General features: G+C 40.5%; 2 protein-coding genes and 1 long non-coding RNA gene across 15 annotated transcripts in view; 2 read left to right on the forward strand and 1 right to left on the reverse strand.

Annotated features, from left to right (window-relative positions):
* The window catches only part of DIXDC1 (DIX domain containing 1), a 74,272-nt gene extending 66,434 nt beyond the window's left edge, over positions 1-7,838 (forward strand). For 7 of the 12 annotated variants that reach the window (XM_043579309.1, XM_043579312.1, XM_043579316.1 and 4 more), the window contains 3 exons: positions 2,235-2,340; positions 3,300-3,408; positions 4,504-7,838. In XM_043579309.1, coding sequence (XP_043435244.1) covers positions 2,235-2,340; positions 3,300-3,408; positions 4,504-4,584 — 296 coding nt within the window. In that variant the 3' untranslated portion in view covers positions 4,585-7,838. The remainder of the gene's footprint in view (positions 1-2,234; positions 2,341-3,299; positions 3,409-4,503) is intronic. The other 5 variants (XR_006297258.1, XR_006297259.1, XM_043579314.1 and 2 more) reach the window with 3 other exon arrangements.
* On the reverse strand, positions 905-9,729 carry LOC122482959. 2 transcript variants are annotated; one of them, XR_006297261.1, is made up of 4 exons: positions 9,402-9,729; positions 4,423-4,553; positions 1,735-1,994; positions 905-1,263 (listed from the first exon to the last, which is right to left on the reverse strand). It is a non-coding gene; the product is annotated as an uncharacterized LOC122482959 (long non-coding RNA). The 2 variants fall into 2 exon arrangements; XR_006297260.1 differs by having other exon boundaries at positions 905-1,994.
* Positions 9,730-9,969: 240 nt separating this feature from the next.
* DLAT (dihydrolipoamide S-acetyltransferase) overlaps positions 9,970-19,807 on the forward strand; it is a 29,563-nt gene continuing 19,725 nt past the window's right edge. Inside the window, exons 1-7 of the mRNA XM_043579318.1 lie at positions 9,970-10,407; positions 10,885-10,986; positions 11,318-11,442; positions 11,602-11,755; positions 14,573-14,699; positions 16,466-16,653; positions 18,148-18,301. Coding sequence (XP_043435253.1) covers positions 10,129-10,407; positions 10,885-10,986; positions 11,318-11,442; positions 11,602-11,755; positions 14,573-14,699; positions 16,466-16,653; positions 18,148-18,301 — 1,129 coding nt within the window. The 5' untranslated portion in view covers positions 9,970-10,128. The remainder of the gene's footprint in view (positions 10,408-10,884; positions 10,987-11,317; positions 11,443-11,601; positions 11,756-14,572; positions 14,700-16,465; positions 16,654-18,147; positions 18,302-19,807) is intronic.

Below are 19,807 nucleotides of genomic sequence, written 5' to 3' on the forward strand. Positions count from 1 at the left end.
GAGAAAATATTTGAAAATCATGTCTAGGATACAAAATATATAAAAAATTCTTACAATTTAACAACAAAAGACAAATTCAGTAACAAATAAGCAAAGGACTTGAATAGTCACTTCTCTAAAGTCATTGCTCCAAAGCATCCAAAGATGCTTAAAAGGATTAGTCACTGGAGGTGGGGGGGGGGGGGCAGGGTGCCTGGGTGGCTCAGTCGGTTAAGCTTGATTTCAGCTCAGGTCATGATCTCCCAGTTCATGAGTTTGAGCCTTACATCCAGCTCTGTGCTGGGATGTGCAACCTGCTTGGGATTCTCTCTCTCCCTCTATCTCTGCCCCTACCTGGCTCGGCTGGCGGGTGCGCTCTCTTGCTCTCTCTCCCTCTCTCTCTCAAAATAAATAAATAAAAACTTAAAGAAAAACAAAACAAAACCAAAAACCATTAGTCATTAGGGAATGCACATCAAAACTACAGTGAGATACCACTTCACGCTCACTAGGTGGTTCTAAAGAAATGGAAAATAAGTATTGAGGATGTTGAGAAATTGGAATGCTCATGCATTGCTGGTGGGGATATAAAATGATACAGCTGCTGTGGAAAAGTTTAGTGGTTCCTCAAAAACCTAAATATAGAATTACTGTATGAGCCAGCAATTCCATTCCTAGGTGTCAATACTCAAAAGAATTAAAGGCAAGAATTAAAAAAAAAAAAAAAAAAAAAACTTGTACATAGCATTATTCACAATAGCTAAAAGGTAGAAACAATCCAAATGTTCATTACTCAAAGAATGGATCAACAAAGTCTGGCACGTGCAGACAATGGAATATTATCCGTCCACAGAAAGGAATGAAGCACTGATAACATGTTGTAACATGGATAAACCTTGAAAACGTTCTGTTAAGTGAATGAGGATAGAAGTTGGGTGAATCCTTTTATTTTTATTTATTTTTTAAATCTGTTTTTAAATAAACATAACTCTAGAGGCATTTAAAGATGGTGGTACACCAAAAGTAACCTTAACAAAAATCCCAATCCCAGCTCAATTCCTGTCTAGATTAACAATCCCTACTAATGGCTGGGGAACAAGCAGTGTGCGCATTTCTAAACATAAACATTTTGTAAGTCACTCTCTACTGTCTTACATATGATGTCTGACATTCAGTAGTAAATTAGGAGACATCCACAAAAGCAAGAAAGACGCAAGCCGCTGTTAAGAGTCCATCAGTGTCTACGCGAGAGTAGACTCAGATATGACAAGGATGTTGAAATGCCTAGAATAAGTTAAGAAAATATGTGTAAGTGGAATTGCAGGAGAGATTTTAGGATTATAACAATTACATTAAGTAGATTATAAGATACAACAATAATTGTTGTTCGTTCTTATGATAAAAGTTTCTAATTAGTCTTTTCTCCTATTAAAGTCATAATCCTAGGTACTTATTAATTAAAAATTTTCCTTAAGTACCTATACAAAGGGTAGAGATAAGATGTGGACCAAGGAATTTGAGTTAAAAACCATGGGACCCACACATATAGATCCTGTGTAACCAAGAGATAAGGTAGGTCTTGTACCTTTATTTTTATTTTTTTAAGTTTATTTATTTATTTTGAGAGAGAGAGAGCATGCTAGCAGGGGAAGGACAGAGAAAGAGAGGGAGAGAGGGACTCCCACGCAGGCTCTGTGCTGTCAGCACAGGTGGTCACTTAACCAGCTGAGCCACCCAGGCACCCTGGTCTCGTACCTTTGGTACAGGAAGCATAAGGCCCCTTGGAATCTCAGTTTCTAACGTTACTGTGCTCCTGTGATTCTCGTCCCTGCTCATTTCTCTGTCCGTGGATTGCATGAGCATTTTCTCCCACTGTCTGAATGTTGGCTGTGTCTGTAGCTCCTGCTATTGCGTCCATTCTTCCTTTGCTGAAATCTTGCCTGGCTTCTTTGACCTCTTTTGACTCTGAGCAACAATGCCTGTCAGGAAAGTTCCTGTTCCCTGTTAGAAATAACCTGGAACGGGTGAGAAATGGCTTCATGATAGTGTCCACGTCCGAAGCACCTCCTGGCTTTGTGGCCTCAGTGGTGACTTCCTGTGGCTCACGCCCTATGGACGTGGTGTTTTGCAAGGGTGTGAAAGCTGTGCTGTGACCTCAGGCAGCTTCCTTCTCCTGGGACACTCTGAATAACTGGAAATGTGGGATGGTTGGGAGCACATTCGGTTCTGACCATAGAGTCTTTCTCTGATTGCAGAGTTGCCTCACTCACAGAGCTCTCCGGCTGTCAGCAGCACCTGCACTAAAGTGCTCTATTTCACTGACCGGTCACTTACACCCTTCATGGTCAATATACCAAAGAGGTGAGATTCTGGGATCGTTATTCCTCTTTTAAAAAGGACAGGAGGCAGAATCAGTAGTTACTGCCCATGCAACCATCTGAGCAGTGTTTGAGAATCGGTACAGTGCAGTAAGAATACAGGATCAGGATTCTAGACTCATTGTTACCACTAACCAGCGGCACTACAAGGGACATGTCTTGATCTGCTTCTGGGTACAGACACCATAATAGCGCTTCCAGTCCTGATACACAGATATGTTCCAAGTTAGGAAAAATAATTTTTTTAAGGGCTCATAATAGCCCTTAAAATAGCTGATAGCCATAGATCACATACTACCCCTCCAGGCTGTTCCTCACTGATCTTGGTACTGTCTGATGACTGCATCAGAGCAGTTGAGAATTCACGTTAACAGCCTTCAAACATTCATTTATGCTCCCTTGTAAGGCAAATGGCTTTGAAAGAAAGATTTTTTTTTTTTTTTTTAACTCTGGAAACAACTACTGAGAGAAGGAGTAGGCTGCCCCTTTCCTAGAGAGTTTGCTTACTTGTTGTGGGCTAGAGGGGAGCTTTCTGAAGCTGGAAGGATGAAGATGGTGAAATGGAACATTGTTGCAGAGAAGGAAATCAAGAGAGCTTAGACATATTGATGGCTCAGCAAATTAGATCTCCGAGACCGAGACCGTATATCTTATTTCCAGAGTAAAACAGGGAAAAGTGATTTGGCTGCTGCTGAAACAATACATCTCTTTTAAATTCCCAGATCACCCCAGGTGGAATGCCATTCTCATTCCCTCATGGTGACTGGCTCCCTCAGCTCTGCTCTTGTAGAATTGTCTGGGTTATTAGGGGTAGGGACCTAACAAGGCCATGCTGTTTTTTCCTGGAGAGTCTTTGGCAGGGGCCTGGGTTTAAAGCTAACGTCTCATCTTTCCAGCCTATTGATGAACAGTCTGTTTTAGCGCTCTTGCCTTTTGTTGCAGGTTGGGGGAGGTGACACTAAAGGATTTTAAAGCAGCCATTGACCGGGAGGGGAATCACCGGTATCATTTTAAAGCGCTGGATCCTGAGTTTGGCACTGTCAAAGAGGAGGTACAGAATCCGAGGGGAGTCTGGGTGGTGTGCTGCTGATTCGCAGAGCCACCTCCTCAGGGACTGATACCCAGCAGTACCCGAGTTCCCTAACCAGGTCAGCGGAATTTCCCAGAGCCCCAGACCACAGTCTGATTACCCTAGACCTAGATGGTCAGGGAATTGCACAAGGAGTTGACAGCTTCTTCGGTTCAAGGACTTAACCACTTTGACCAGACTTGGATACAGTTACTGATTTTAAAAAGGAAAGGACCTAAGCTTGAACAAACGCCTGGTTTGGGGGTCCCTTTTCTATGTGCAGTCAAATCTTAGAAACCTTTCTGCTTCCTACATAGAGTAAAATAGGTATGAATTTATGGAACTGTACATTGTGATGGTAGTTTCTCAGATAATGAAAATGAGGAACTTCTAGAAAAACACCTATGCTTATTCTCAACTCCTTGACTATATTCTTAGCCTACGCCTCTCTTTATAATCCATCTGCCATATACAGGGAAGAGAATTCTGGGTTCTGACATATTACAAGTGGTTGCATTGTGATTAAAGCTGATGTTTTATTTCATAAATATTTCCTCAACATGCTTTAATAGCCCTGTTGTATTGGTGGCTTAAGAAATTAAGTGAATGAATGAATAAAAAGAACTGCATGTTCTTTTGGTCTTCTTTCTAACCCTTTCTTTATAATACTTGGGACCAAAATTTTCCCCTTTCTCACTTGTGTAATGCTTATGCTACTGCTTTCTCCCAAGGAGCCCAAAGTGCTTCATGGTTAGTAATATATTAAATCTTATTGATCTCCATGAGCAAAGCAGAGTTAGGGATGCTTTTACCATTTCATAGGTGTAGAACTAAGAATATATAGTACATAATAACATATAATAATGTATTGCATGCATTAAAAATATTAAATACATAAATATGTAGTTATAACTTTAGGGACAGAACCAAAGGGACATAGCCTCTAGCTTCAAGCTTTTCTCTATATTTTCTTATCCTTTATGTTTGAGATCTCACTTTTAGCAGCAGCAGTTGTCTAGTGAGAGTCACTGTCTTATCCTGTTATTTTTTCACTGTGGCTTCTTTTTCTTCCTCTAGGTTTTCCACGATGACGATGCCATCCCTGGTTGGGAAGGGAAAATTGTAGCCTGGGTGGAAGAAGACCATGGAGAGAATTAATGCTGAGTATTAGACTGGGGGCTTGTGGAACTTGGCGCCCCCTGGCTGTTTCACTCAGGAAAGAGGACTAAAACCAGAATACACTAAGAAGTTTCTAGTTCGTGCTACCAAAACAGAAGCTTCTCCAAGTGTAACAGCCCCAGGCCAGTGCTGTTTCTGTGCCTGGTATATGTAGTACATTTTTTAAAACCCCTGTCAACTGTAGACCATGGGTCCATCTGGAGTTCCTTGTCCGTGGGAACACAGTGTTTTATTCTACTCTGAGGACAACAAACCAAAGGCCTTAACCAATGGGAATGGATGATCCCGCTCCTGTAGGGGCATGGCTGCTATTATCTGGAACCTGGGAATTGGATGCATCACTCCTGTGTGTTACAGTTTTATTTTAATTGGCCTCAATGGTTGCAGCAATCAGAGTCCCAGCATTTGTACTCACAGACAAGGCAAAGGTACCAGCTTTTTTGCTTCTTTGCAGCTATTGCAAACCAAGAATAACTCATGAGGCGGTACCAAAGATGAAAACCCACTCTTCAGGAATTTTTTGGACCGGACATGGATGGTGCTGAACTGTTGACTGGATGGAAAAAGCCCATATCGTGCTATACTTGCTAAAACCACGACTGAGGAAGACCTTTGGCTGCCTCTTGTGTCTTAACTGGTTCTGCAACTTGTCTCTTAGCCCATGGAGGGCATGTTTCATGTACTGCCAGTTTTCTCTAGGGACTCTGTCACTGTAGAGCCATGTTTTCCCCTTCCAACTGATGAACTTTGTGTTTGAAAGGAAAAAGGAGTTTAAAGTCTCCTTAAAAATCCAGGCGGGTATGGAAAGGTGCTGCTACCCATATTTTCTTGACTTTCTTTCTCTCATGACTTCCTGTAGCTCGTGGCATCTCCTCTGCATTCAAAAGGAGACAGACCATTAATTTTGGTATTTGTGATTTATGAGTACTGAGCATGAGTCACTGGTCTGCCCCTCCTCATTTCAAGGCCAGAGTTATTTTCTATTATATATTTAGTCTAGGTTGATCCTTTAGGGCACAATAGGAACCATGGGGCATGGAGCATGAGTTGTTAATGGCAGGGTTGATTCTGGGTAAAAAACCTAGAATCCTTTCTCATGTGCAACACTGTCCAGTGTAGAAGCTAAAAGAAGAGTTAAACTTTCAGAGATTACTGAATAACTAGGGTTTTCTCAGTCACTTACCAAACACCATCAACTAATCAGCCATATGTATATATATGTATGTACACACACACACACACACACACACACACACACACACACATTCATTCCCCAAAGCAGTCAGCCTGTGACCACTGCCAACCAGAAGAGTCAGACATGTCAGTTCTGGGTTCTTGATCTGTCTGTCTCTATTTCATCTCCCTTTTCCAACTGTTTTAACAAACTACTCACTGGAGCTCTGAAATGACATTTTGTTGTTTTATATAGATGTGTCTTTTAAAAATAGTTCATGTTTGGAGAATTCTTTTGTACTCATTTGCCTTTTGTCTGAGAACCATGTCTATTTTTGTAACTTGAGTGTGAGTTCTGTATCTTCTCACATTCTGTATACTGTATCCATTTTCTAGAGAACCCAGTAGCTTTTATACAGGCTCTTCTCTTAGCCCTTGTGGTTTCAGAACAAGCTTTATTTTGTTACAAGTATGCTGATGACAACTAACTCCTGGTTCTAATTCTACCTGCCATTTTCCTTGTGGAGGTAGTTTTATGTTGTGGAGGTAGTTTTACATAATCTATTTGATTGCTCCTCTAGCAGATGGAAGGAGCTCATAAGATACCTGATATCTTTCAGTAAGTTCACTTGATCTTCTCCTTTTGAAGAATTTCTCATCAAAAATGACTGGGAAAGTTTGGGACAGTCAGTCAAAAGCAAGAATAATACATTATGAAGCAAACGGAAGAAAACAGTATATTCTGAGTGTTTTTTTCCCCCAGGAAGTCTGGAGTAAAAGTCCTCATGTCACCAATTTCTCTGTTGCATGAATTTTAGTGTTTTACTATAAGACAGCATGAGAGTTGTCAGGCCAAAATCCGTTACTGTATTTCCAGTACAACTGATCTTGAATGTCTGTTTCTTTAGTTTTTACTTGTCAGTTTTCTTTGAGCAAACGTCCTTACCGTTATGGAGAATTTAACTTTTCAGAGAAAATTGAGTGGAAGAAAAATGCCAAAGTCCTTCACCTTATTTGGCTTTTATAGCTCTGTCCTTTGGAAGAGGAGATGCATGGCCTTAGTGCCTCTATAGAAATCTGAAGTTGAAGTCAGGGGAGAAAATGAGATAATTTTTTCCCCTTTAGCTCATGAATCTCCTATGCCACAGGTAATAACGAAACACCCGGATTACAGGATGTCACTCCAGTAATTCCTGTGTACAGTGTATTGGCAATCCTCATTCCAGTTTCTGAAGACCAGAACCTTGTGAGGAAGTGTTGTGCTTTGGTTCCTTCTGGTTTGAATTGATTGCTGTTTGTTACTCTGGCTGCACTAGAAGCCTCTTGATTTATTCAGAGAACTGTCCCCTAGTGACATTTTTGAGGGGTAATCCATCCTGACACTGCTGAAATTCTCTTTGAAAAAACCAAGGGACTAGAATGTCTTAAGCTCACATAACCTCTAAATCCTGTTAGATTAAAAAAAAATGATCCTCTCACAAAAACTAGTTTAGAAGAAAGCTCAGTTCCTCAAAAGTCATCATTTAAAAATTGACAACTATTCTCAGTTCCCTAAATTAGCTGGAATTGGAACACTATATAATTTGTACCTAAAGAATTTGAGTTAAACTCTCCTTATTGGCATTCCTACTTACTACCATTTCAGCTCCTTTTGAGCAGGATAGTTGAAAATTAGGGAAAACACATCAAATCCAAGAGGACTCTAATAATTACTGAAAAGCATTTATGGCATAATTATAATTTTCATTTTTTCCATAAAATAAGCATTATGATTGCACACTCCTATTGTCTGAATTTATGTAAGAGGTATAGCTTGCTCAAAATATATATGTAAAATTATATTTTTCTTAGAAACATGGATGTTTGCAAGCATTGCTTTCAAAGAGATTACCACCATGCATTCTCCCTGTTTTATGTTTTCATGAAGACTGTGTTATACCAGAGGCTTCTGATTATCAAAGTGATAACCTGTTTTTTAACTGCCTGTATGTACCAGATTTGTGAACTAATTTTTAAAAAAGCAGAAAAAACCATGAATAAAATGGAGTTTGCAAACTAAATACCATTCATCATTTTCACTTGTGTTTATTGACCGAAATTAATCAGTAAAGCCATTTACATTTAGTGAAAGTCCATTCCCTCAAGTGATCTCCCTGGTAGCATGTTTACTCATTACTTGGGGAGTGGAGATAAGGATTACTTCACTGCTATAGATATTTTACCGTTGTTATTTCAAATGTAAGCACGAAACATTATTATTGTCAAAGAAAATTCATTGACTTAGCACTTCTTTTGAAATTATATGTAAGTGTGCAAATAAGAACCTGAGCATCAACTATATAACAAAAGTCTTTTTTTTTTTTAATGTTTATTTTTGAAGGAGAGACAGAGTGTGAGCAGGAAAGGGGCAGAGAGAGAGAGGGAGACACAGAATCCGAAGCAGGCTCCAGGCTCTAAGCTGTCAGCACAGAGCCCGACGCGGGGCTCAAACCCATGAGCCATGAGATTATGACCAGAGCTGAAGTCGGACACCCAACCGACTGACTGAGCCACCCAGGAGCCCCTGTATGACAAAAGTCTTTAATGCAAAAGAGACATCAGAGACTTTCAAAAATGTGTATTTAAAACAACCGGGGGCACCTGGGTGGCTCAGTTGGTGAAGCGTCCAACTTCAGCTCAGGTCTTAATCTTGCAGTTTGGTTCATGGAGTTCAAGCCGGGCGAATGGCTCTGTGCTGACAGCTTAGAGCCTGGAGTCTGCTTCGGATTCTGTGTCTCCCTCTCTCTCTCTCTCTCAAAAATAAATAAACATTAAAAAAATAATAAAATAACAAAAGAAAACCAAACTTCATTAAAAAAAAAAAAACAGCCAACTATTCAGTCCACTCAACAAGTGCATCTCTCTCTCTGCCATCTCATTTTTTACTTTTTACAGTTTCCTACTTGAGTATGAAATAGTACTGTCTTTAATTTTCCAAATGTTTAATTACTAGCAAAGGTTGACATATTTTCAAATGTTGGTTTTTCCTTTTTTTCTTGTTCTTGGTGTTCTATGACCATCTGTACACTGGGGACTTAGAGATCTAAATACAGCTCAGAAATGAGTTTGGTTTTTTTTTTTTTAATTACAGGATGATAATCCTACAGAAGCGTACCTAACAAATGTTGTAGGTAACTTCATTTATTAATTCAAACCACACGAACTCAACCTCCACTATTTACCAGATACTATAGTAAACTCCGGGGATACATCAAAGAACAATATAGACATGCTCCCGGCTCTCACGGGGTTATAGTTTAGTTTCGGTATGAAATACTTCAAGCATAACAGGGGCACCTGGGGGGGGGCTCAGTCGTCATCTCACAGAGCGCCTGAGCCCTATAGCTTGGAGCCTAGAGCCTGCTTCAGATTGTCTCCGTCTCTCTCTGCCCCTCCCCGTCACGCTCTGGCTCCCAAAAAATGAATGAACATTTTAAAAATTAAAAAAAAAGAAATATGTCAAGCATAACGAAGTTTTTTGCGATCTAAAGGGATTCCATAGATTAGAAACGCAAATCTGTTTTGTAACCTTGTATCTTCCTACGCTTAGTCCCGTTACAGCACAGCTGAATGGGGAAACTAACCTTCCGTTTGGCTGCCCTTCATTTGGCTGGAAAACCTGTTCACTGGGATTGCCGGTTATGCTACAAACGCGAAACTAAGGCTTTGTAACCTCCCGCAGACTGCACCGAGTGAGGCCCACACCTGAGCACGGAAGGGTCGGGAAGGGCGGGAGCGGGGGTGGGGGAGGTTACACCACAGAAACGAGCTGACCCGCTCCGCTCGCCAAACCTTCCTCAGCGCTCCAAGACCGCGCCCTTGGCCTCGGGCTCTCAGCATCAGGCGCGTCCTCCCGCTCACCACTCCGCTTTTCTCAAAACTTGGCCACTCCCCTCAGCCCACCTCTCAGACCATTTTGCCTTTAGTAGCCGGCTCTTGCCGCCTTTTTAGGCCCCTCCCTGGAGGCTCCGTCTTACCCTGAGATGCCTTAGGACCCTTCCACCTTCCTACTCCTCCCTGCGTCTCATTTCTCCCAAACTTGCCCCTACGTTGCCTCCGCTGGAACACCCCTGCCCCCGTGGCTCCAAAGTAGTCGCCCCTACCCGCTGTGGGCCACCCGTTATCCCACTACCGGGCGAACAGCGGACGTTCCACCCATTTCTGGTCTGGGGAGGGGTGCCGCCAACCTTTTGGAGCCCATTTTACGACAATGTGCGGCTGCGCGGTGTGGCTGACGGCAACGCCGCACCGCTCTTGGAGAGGTCACTCCGGAGACGGCTTTGGTTTTGGGGTGTGGGGGTCGCTGGCAGTATGTGGCGAGTCTGTGCTCGACGAGCACGGAATGTGGCCCCAAGGGCAGGATTCGGGACTCGGTGGACGGCTTTGCGAGGGGACCCGGGAGCTCCGTGCGTGACCCCGCGGGCTGGCGCGGCTCCGGCTCGTTGCAGCAGCGGGACCGCGGGGTATGGCAGGGTCCGCGCACTCTGCGGGTGGAGCCCCAGCTCGTGGGCCCCACCGAGGAATCGCCTCGCGCTGCAGCTTTTGGGATCGCCTAGCCGCCGCTGTTACAGCCTGCCCCCGCATCAGAAGGTGAGCCCCACCTGCCCTTCACGGGAGCCAGTTTGTCCTTCAGGGCAGACTTCTTGGCGTTGGAATCTTCTCTCTGAGTCCTCAGTGATCCTCCACCCCGTTCCTAGTATGTATCATTTGTCCGTTCTCCAACACCCAGCTTTGCTCTGACTGTTGAGCTTATCTTTCTGTTTATTCTATTGAAGGGAAAGAATTCCAGGCTTCCCTCTCCTGATCTAGTCCATTGAAAGAAGGGTTCCAAACCTGAAGCTATTTGTGCAGTGTCTGCTGAATTAGGTGCTCTGTCAGTCCCACAGGATTGTGGAGCAGGAACCCTGTCACTGGAGAACTGGTGGCAGGAACTCCCTTTCTGTCCCCAGTGCCCGGCATGAGATGAGACTCAGTACACTCTTCGCATTAAGTAAAATTGAATGAAATATTAAACCAGACTGAGAGATAACATTTTTTAAATTTATTGTTTCTCCTTTTTTCCTCCAGGTTCCATTGCCCTCTCTTTCCCCCACAATGCAGGCAGGCACCATAGCCCGTTGGGAAAAAAGGGAAGGGGAAAAAATCAATGAGGGTGAACTAATTGCAGAGGTAAGTTGTTTAAAATATGGAAATGAGTCAGAAGGAACTGGCTTAGCTACACTGAGTGTTCGCTTTCCGGATAGGTACTTATTCCTTTTGCTTAAGACACTTAGATGGTTTTTACAACCTGATATCAGAGAAGGTTGATTAGAGATGTTGTCAGCAACTAGCCAGACTGATTTTTAGCTAAGGTGTTTTTTTTTAAATAATTCCTTTCAGATCTATAATAGAGGCTTTATCTTCACATCTTCACCAGACTGTTGAACTGTGTGATTCTAGGCACAATCTAATAAATTTCATACTGGTAGCACGAGCTTAAGCTCCTGCTTTGTGTTAAAAGGTCGAAACTGATAAGGCCACTGTTGGATTTGAGAGCCTGGAGGAGTGTTACATGGCAAAGATACTTGTGGCTGAAGGTACCAGAGATGTTCCAGTTGGAGCAATCATCTGCATCACAGTTGAGAAGTGAGTAGTACTTTGGTAATTTGTGGAACTTAACATGCTTGGTGGAGTATTTTAACCCAGAATTGAGAAAATAGGAGTTAAAGGTTTCTAAGACTACTTTTCTAGGAGCTAAATTTGCCTTATAACTCCCTGTATTTACCCATTCCTTCTCTTCCTTAGGCCTGAGGATATCGAGGCCTTTAAAAATTACACACTGGATTCCGCAGCAGCACCTACCCCGCAAGCAGCCGCAGCACCAACCCCCGCTGCCCCTGCTTCACCACCCACACCTTCTGCTCAGGCTCCTGGTAGCTCCTATCCCACTCACATGCAGGTGAGCCTCAGCCTCTGGGTGTTTGCTCTAGAAAATTTATTGTTCATTATTTTTCATCGATGGCTGTCCCATCCTGGACACTGGTGTTAAATATGGTTAGCTCTTGTCATTTGAAAGTAAGTTGAGATTGAAACGTGAAAATTGAGTTTTACTCCTAGCTGTTATTTCCAGGTATGTGAACTAGGACAATTCCTTTAACCTTTCCCAACCTCCACATGGTAGACAAGATAGTTCTTGGCAGTGTTCGTTCAAGAACATTATAGAGTGTTTAGTAGGCCTCACACGTTATCTATTGGATAAAAGTCATCAGTTGATGTTTTTCTTTGACATATGGTGTTTTTTTCTAAGAGTGGGTGAAGTAGTCCAGTAATATTAATAAATGAGGAAACTGACAATAAAGAGTCAGTGTAAAATAAACATATATAATAGCATTGCAAGAGAGCTGAAGGGAATAAATAGTAATCACTGTTGGTTCTGTTAAATCTGTTTCTAAGAGACTAAAGCAGTTTATTAGATACTAGGGTTATCCCATGTATATTTGTGTTTTGAATATTGGAAATGGGTAAAAAAGCAGCTGGCCTTTTTCTGAAGGTTTAAAACTAAAACTTTTCTTTCACCTAGTGTATTCGTAGAAATTTCTGTATAGGAATCATTTTCTTTTTTGGGCATGATGTTCTTCTCCGTGGTCTGTTGTTAATAGACGTTTTGTGTGGTGACGTTTTGTGCGATGTTCAGTTCACACATTTATTTCATCCTGTTTAGCAAACTGTCTCTCACTACATAAGACTCACTCGTTTTTCTCCATATTCTGTGTGTAGCTTTGTGTGGAAAGTGTTACAGTTGTGTCTTAATTATCCTTTAAGATACTGTGTAGAGATTATTGGCCTCACTAGTTTTTAAGAAGTAGGTGGAGATGACAACTTCTGAACAGAAAAAAATATTTTAAAAAGTTTGTAATTAGCATTCTAAGTTTGTGTTTCTTCTTTTTCGTGCCTTCCTGAGGCTTTATTTGAAATGATTTTTCTCTCAGCATAATCCTGGTGTTGAGAGGAAGCAAACAAAACCCATAATAACGGAGTAAAGCGTCCAAATTCAGTGAACACACAAGCCATACGAATGTCAAAGCACTTTTTCATTTAGGTCAGCCAATCTGATGTTTAGATTTTATTGGGGTGGAAGTCACTGTTGTAAGAACAGTTCTTTTATTTATTTTTCCTGCAAAGAGTGAAAGTTTTACTTCTTCCTTACCAATTTGGATGCCTTTTGTTTCTTTTTCTTGTTTGATTGCTTGTGGCTAGGACTTCCAGTATTATGTTGAATGAAAGTGAGAGTAGACATCCTTGTCTTCTTCTTGATCTTAGAAGGAAAGCTTTCAGTTTTTCACCATTGAAGGTGATATTAGCTGTAGGTTTGTCATATATGGCCTTTACTATGTTGAGGTATGTTCCCTCTAAACCTACTTTGCTGAAGGTTTTTATCATGAATGGGTATTGTACTTTGTCATGTGCTTTTTCTGCATCTGTCAAAATGATCATATGGTTTTTATCCTTTTTCTTATTAATGTGATCTGTCACATCGATTTGTAAATATTGAATCATTCTTGCATCCCTGGAATAAATCTCTTTGATCGTGGTGAATGAATTTTTTTTTAATGTATTGTTGGATTCCGTTTGCTAATATTTTGTTAAGGAGTTTTGCATCTATGTTTATCAGATATTGGCTGTAGTTTGTGTGTGTGTGTGTGTGTTTTGTTTGTTTGTTTGTTTGTTTTGGTGGTTTAGGTGTCAGGGTAGCGCTAGCCTTGTAGAATGAATTTGGAAGTTTTTCTTTCTCTTTTATTTTTTGGAATAGTTGAGCAGACTAGGTATTAACTCCTCTTCATTTTTTTCAAGTTTACTTATTTTGAGAATGAGAGCATGTGTGTGCACAAGCAGGCAAGGGGCAAGAGGGAGGGAGGGAGAGACAGAGAGGGAGAGAGAATCCCAAGCAGGGTCCACACTGTCAGTGCAGAGCCCGAAATTGGGCTCAATCCCACGAACTGTGAGATCATGACCTGAGCTAAAATCAGGAGTCAGATGCTTAACCAACTAAGCCACTCTGGTGTCCTGGTATTAACTCTTCTTTAAATGTTTAGTAGAATTCATCTGTGAAGCCATCTGTGGACTTTTGTTTGTTGGGAGTTTTGGGTTCAGTTTCAGTGCTAGTGATTGGTCTGTTCAAGTTTTCAGTTTCTTCCCAGTTCAATTTTGGAAAGTTATATGTTTCTAGTAATTTATCCATTTCTTCTCAGTTGTTCAATTTGTTGGTATATAATTTTTCATAATATTCTTTTTTTTTATCTTGGTAAGGTATCCGGAAGTTTGGGAGAATGAAGTTTCCTCTGAGTAAAAGGATATATGCTCATACAGAGCACAGCAAAATTTTAATGAAATACTCTAGACCAAAGTCATTCTGTGGAAATGAAAAATTCTAGCTTAACCTATGTGATAAAAAAGAAGAAAAGATATTCTGTGTTTAGAGATGTAATTGAATTAATTTTGACTATCTAGGAAGAAATCTTTCATGTATACCCATTGCTTTTAACTTTGGAGGGGGAGGAATCAAAGTATGAGTGATAATGTAAAGCTTGAGATTTGAAGGATGATTTAACTGGTGGGACATTGAGGCATTGAACTTTTACTTTAGGAAGGCATTAGACAGATGGGAATTTGGATCTTCAGAGTCACTATCATTCCATAAAGCTATTGAAGCTTGTTTGAGTGCCATTGTTTCCAAGTCTTCCTCGTGTTAAGCAGTAATGTGTGTTTATTTCTGCAGGTGGTTCTTCCTGCCCTCTCTCCCACCATGACCATGGGCACAGTTCAGAGATGGGAAAAAAAAGTGGGTGAGAAGCTAAGTGAAGGAGATTTATTGGCAGAGATAGAGACTGACAAGGCCACTATAGGTGAGATTTCTTCAGCTCTTAATGGTTGAGGCACTGAGTTTTCCAATGAGGGAAGAGGATTGCCGTCCTATCCTATAATGAGTGAGTGATAACATGAAAAATTTTAATTTTGGGGATTCATTTCCTGGAACAGAATATGTCATAACAGAAGTGTATGTAGTGGGATTTGTCAGTTCCACACCACACTCTAAATGAATCAAGGATATGTCAACTTAGAGATTATTTTTAGGTTAGAGTTTGCTTCTTAACATTCTTATGTTGCTAAGAAGCTACATCAGAACCGCCATTCTCTAAACTGGGCAAGGGAAAAAAGAAGAAACATGAGAAAAGTACTTCTAAGGCAGGAAAATACCAAAGAATTTAAGATGTCTGTGAGGAAAAACTAAAACCAGGGTTTGGATTGGTTTCATAGTTTGAGAACGACTGATAAGAGTGTTTATATACCTGTTCGGGTATCATGTCACATTTCCATGTATTCCCTTTCTGATTCATTGTTATGCTCAGAACAAAACCCACCTAGACAATTGCATATTTGTGGTGATATTTACAGATAATTAGTAGATGAATCTATTTCCTGTCCAGTCCTCAAGGATGCAGTGGGAGATTCTGGGCATCCTCTGCAATGGTGGTTTTTAGATTGTGTTCTTCCAACCCCCTGAGTCCTTGATGGTACCTTGGGGCAAGGAGACTTCATGATAGGACTTTGTTGTGCCCTGCCCCTTTTCCCAACTTCCACCAGGGCAACCACTTTTTTATCCTTTTGTATATTGTATTCCTCCCAGAAGATTTTATTAGAAGAAAGGATTCTGTTTGTGAAAAAGAAATAAACAAACATCTTGGTAACAATAGATGAGCTTTGCATTTTAACTTGAATACCAGTATAGCTATGGAGATAGTATTCTAGAGACTCTAGGCACTGGAGAAGTATTACCTTGGTCCAACTCTATTGTGGCCCTGAAGTCTTTTTTTTTTTTTTTTTTTTTTTAAATCTCTTATTGGATATTAATGCTTAACTGGAGAAGGGAAAGATTCGTCAAAGATGTGTTCATCAGGGAGAGGCACAGCACAACAGAAAGCCCAGATCTGCAAGGCAAAAATTGTTCTCTGCGATGGCTTCTTTTAGTTTTACTTTTGAAACACTTCACATTGGAGTTCTTTCCAAGAACAGTAGCTGAATAAAATGTTAGTTTGTAAATTCCTTAGAAACCCTAGTAGTACCATATTCTTTACATTGGAATAGTTGAATACCCAATATAATCTCTTTGAAAAACTCCAAAGGTGCTTTTAGGGGCATAATTTATCCCACATCACTGTCAAACCTAGTAGTTTCCTTAATTTAACATCCATGTAGTTCTTATTTTTAGCAGTACAGCTGATGTCATACTGGTACAGTTGATGCCAGCTTGGGGTCTTATGGGTCTGTGTAGGGGCTTCCCTTAGAGATGTTTTAGAAAAATATTCAGAATTAACTACTGTCTGTAATCTCTCATAGTGTTATTTAACAGCTATTTATTTAGCATTTACTTTGTACCAGGTACTGTTTCTAGGTTCTTGGAAAATATTAATTCTTATAACGTCCCTGTGAGGTAGGTATTATTGTTACCCCATTTTGTAGTTGAAGGAGCTGTGACATAGAGAGGTAGAGTAGCTCACCAAAGGTTGGGTAGCTTGCTTGAAGGAGAAGAGCTTTTTACTTAAAACTGCTTTGAGTTTGGTGAGATAGTGGAGTCCCTTAAGTTCCATAATGGTTTTTCTTTCTATTCAAGGTTTTGAAGTACAGGAAGAGGGTTACCTGGCAAAAATCCTGATCCCTGAAGGCACAAGAGATGTCCCTCTAGGAACCCCACTCTGTATCATTGTAGAAAAAGAGGAAGATATACCAGCTTTTGCTGACTATAGGCCAACTGAAGTAACTGATTTAAAACCACAAGCACCACCATCTCCTCCACCCCCGGTATGTATGCTTCTAGAATTGAGGAAACATTACCTTGTTCATCTCTAAATTAAGGAATTAGACTGGATAATATCCTAGGTTCCTTCCCGCCCTAAGACTCTACGAATAAAGAAGGAGATAGTTAGGGGCACCTGGCTGGCTCAGTTGGAGGAGCGTGTGACTTGATCTTGGGGTTGTGAATCCAAGCCCCATGTTGGGTATAGAGATTACTTAAAAAAAAAAAAAAATCTGAAAAAGAAAAACAAAAAAAGATGGACATAGTGAGCATTTGTGGAGATCTACAGGTATGTGGCACTGCACTGCCCACCTAATAGTTGTTTGACCTGTGTCTGTTTCTTTTTTCCTACTGTCATGAGGTCTGCTGAGAACAAAGCTGAGATGACATGTTCTTTTTATGCTTTAGGTGTAGATATGTATATGGAAGTTAATACTTCATTCCCCAGTTTCTGTAGAATTTATTATATATTGTTGACTCATGAACAACACAGGGACTGGGGCACTAACTACGCCCTTGCAAATCCGTGTATAACTTTGGATTCCCCCCAAATTTAACTGCTAAGCCTGCTATTGACCAGAAGCCTTAACCAACAACGTAGACAGTCCATTAACATATATTTAGTATATTATATAGATTGTATGCTGTATTCTTAAAGCACACTAGAGAAAGAAGATGTTATTAAAATCATAAAGGAGAGAAAACACATTTACAGTCCCATACCATAAAAATCCGTGTGTAAGTGCGCCTGTGTAGTTGAGACTCATGTTGTTGGAGGGTCAACTAATCTTTGTTACTGTCGGTACTCTTGGTATTTGCTTATGACAGTGGGTCAGGTTTCTGTTTATAATACATTAGAACCTTGATGTAACATGGCTTGTTTTGCTTAGAATTTAGTCTTGTTGCTATATGCTCTACATTATATACTATATATCTATTATGTACTTGTGTGAAGTCCAGGCATAGATAACATTATCACCAGCCTTCTGTAGATGTTAGAATCATGTGAGTTTAGATTACGTACAATATTTTTGTCAAAGGAAACTTGATTTCTTACTGCCCTACGTTTGTGGGGAGCTGGCAAGTAGTAGTGCTGGTTTATTAAGATATTTTCAACATGGAACCTTCCAGCATAATTTATTAGTTTGAAATGACGTTAACTGAAAACAAAAACCATGTTGATCATGTAAGAAAATGAGAATAAGAAGCAGCCAGAGAGTAAAGTGAAGAAAGCCTATGAAGATAGTATATACTGGATAACAGTATTAAATTTCCTGCCTCTCCATGTTATCACAAAGATAACTTGGTACTGTCTTTGACATAAAGTACTGTTGTTCCTCTTCATATTGTTATATTGGTTAAGCAGGGGAAATGTGCATTATGATCTTTGAGAGAAAGATAAAAGTTAATATATCTTGACTTCTTAATAAAATGTAAAGTCCTTATCTTTCAGACCAGCCTTTGCAGTGGTGAATTAACAATCTAACTTTTTTCAAAAGGTGGCCCCTGTTCCTCCAACTCCCCAACCTGTAGCCCCTACACCTTCAGCCACCCGCCCTACTACTCCTGCTGGACCAAAGGGAAGGTTGTTCGTTAGTCCTCTTGCAAAGAAATTGGCAGCAGAGAAAGGGATTGACCTTACACAGGTAAAAGGTAAGTCTGTCTCTGTGGAATGGGGTTGTAAAGATAAAGCTCACTTGAGTTTCCTTCTTAAGACTAGCGAGTACAACTATACAGTCATCTTACGTGGAACAGTGGGGACAAGGATGAGAGAGTGAAATAATCTCCTTTGTTGCCACCACAGATAGGGAAACTTGTGCTGTATTCAGTCCATTTAGGATCTACCTATATAGTATAGATAGCATTTTCTTTCTCGGTTCTTGGGAACTACTTAATTGTTGGTGAAAGTATAATGTGCTTGTGCAGCAAAGTTGAATTTTATGACTTGATCTTGTATTAAGAAGTCTCTGTTAGTGAACAAAACCTAAACCTGGGGTGATTTGAAATGACTTTGAATGATAGAATTCATATAAAACTGAACTAAAGCTCCTTGAGGGCACAGGGAAATGTCTTACTCCTATCTTTCTCTCCCCAAAGAGAAAGTATAGCTTCGTGGTAAGAGTATGGGGTCTTGAATCAGACCATCTGGGGTTTAATCCTGGCTCAATCATCTTCTGTGTAATATGGCTTTAGATTAATTACTTGTGTATGTCTATAGATGAATTACTTAAACCATCTGCTCTTCCATCTGTAAGTCTGAAATAATGTGTACGTTAAAACAGGCAAAGGGCTTAAGACAATATCTAGAGTATAATAGGTACTCAACAAATGTTAGTCCTGTTGATATTAATATTATTGCCTGGCATTTAAATAAATGTCTTTGAGCTAAAATTAAATGTAAGGTAATTAGTGTACTTACTTGAACAAAGTGGAAATTACTAATCCTGAAGCCTGGTTTGATGGCTTCTGCTATGAGCTAGTCACTGAATTACCACATTTAGCACTTCTTTTCTTGAAATAAGGATTCTCATTCACCATTTTTTGGATAAGAAGATACTCTTTTTTTTTTAAATTTTTATTTATTTTTGAAGGAGAGAGAGAGAGAGAGAGAGAGAGAGAGAGAGCGAGCATGAGCAGGGGAGGGACAGAGAGAGAGGGAGACACAGAATTCAAGGCAGGCTCCAGGATCTGAGCTGTCAGCACTCAGCCTGACGCGGGGCTCGAACTCACGGACTGTGAGATCGTGACCTGAGCTGAAGTCAGACGCTTAACTGACTGAGCCACCCAGGTGCCCCAAGAAGATACTCTTAAGGGATCTCCCTTTATGTTAAGTAGTAAGTTGCAATTTGAGTCTAGATACTGGTTATTTCCCCAGTTGTCTGGCTATGGGCATTCAGTGCTGGTTATCATCTGTCTGCTGACTTTTGTTTCATGCTTGGAAGGCAAGCCAGTCCCCCAAAGAATAAGAATAGAATGTTGTAAATTTTTTGGACCTCAGAGGATTTTTATAATATTTTAAGATGCTTTTTTCCGTCTTCATGTTATTTCAATGGCATATGGCCACTTTTTTATGTTATTTGGGACTAGAAGTAGCAAAGTAAGTTGGAATAGATTTTAAGGGGAGGAGGGGCTGGATTAATAATTATATCTGAAGAATTT

The sequence above is a fragment of the Prionailurus bengalensis genome, chromosome D1 (genome assembly GCF_016509475.1).
Source record: "Prionailurus bengalensis isolate Pbe53 chromosome D1, Fcat_Pben_1.1_paternal_pri, whole genome shotgun sequence".
Lineage (NCBI taxonomy): Eukaryota > Metazoa > Chordata > Mammalia > Carnivora > Felidae > Prionailurus > Prionailurus bengalensis.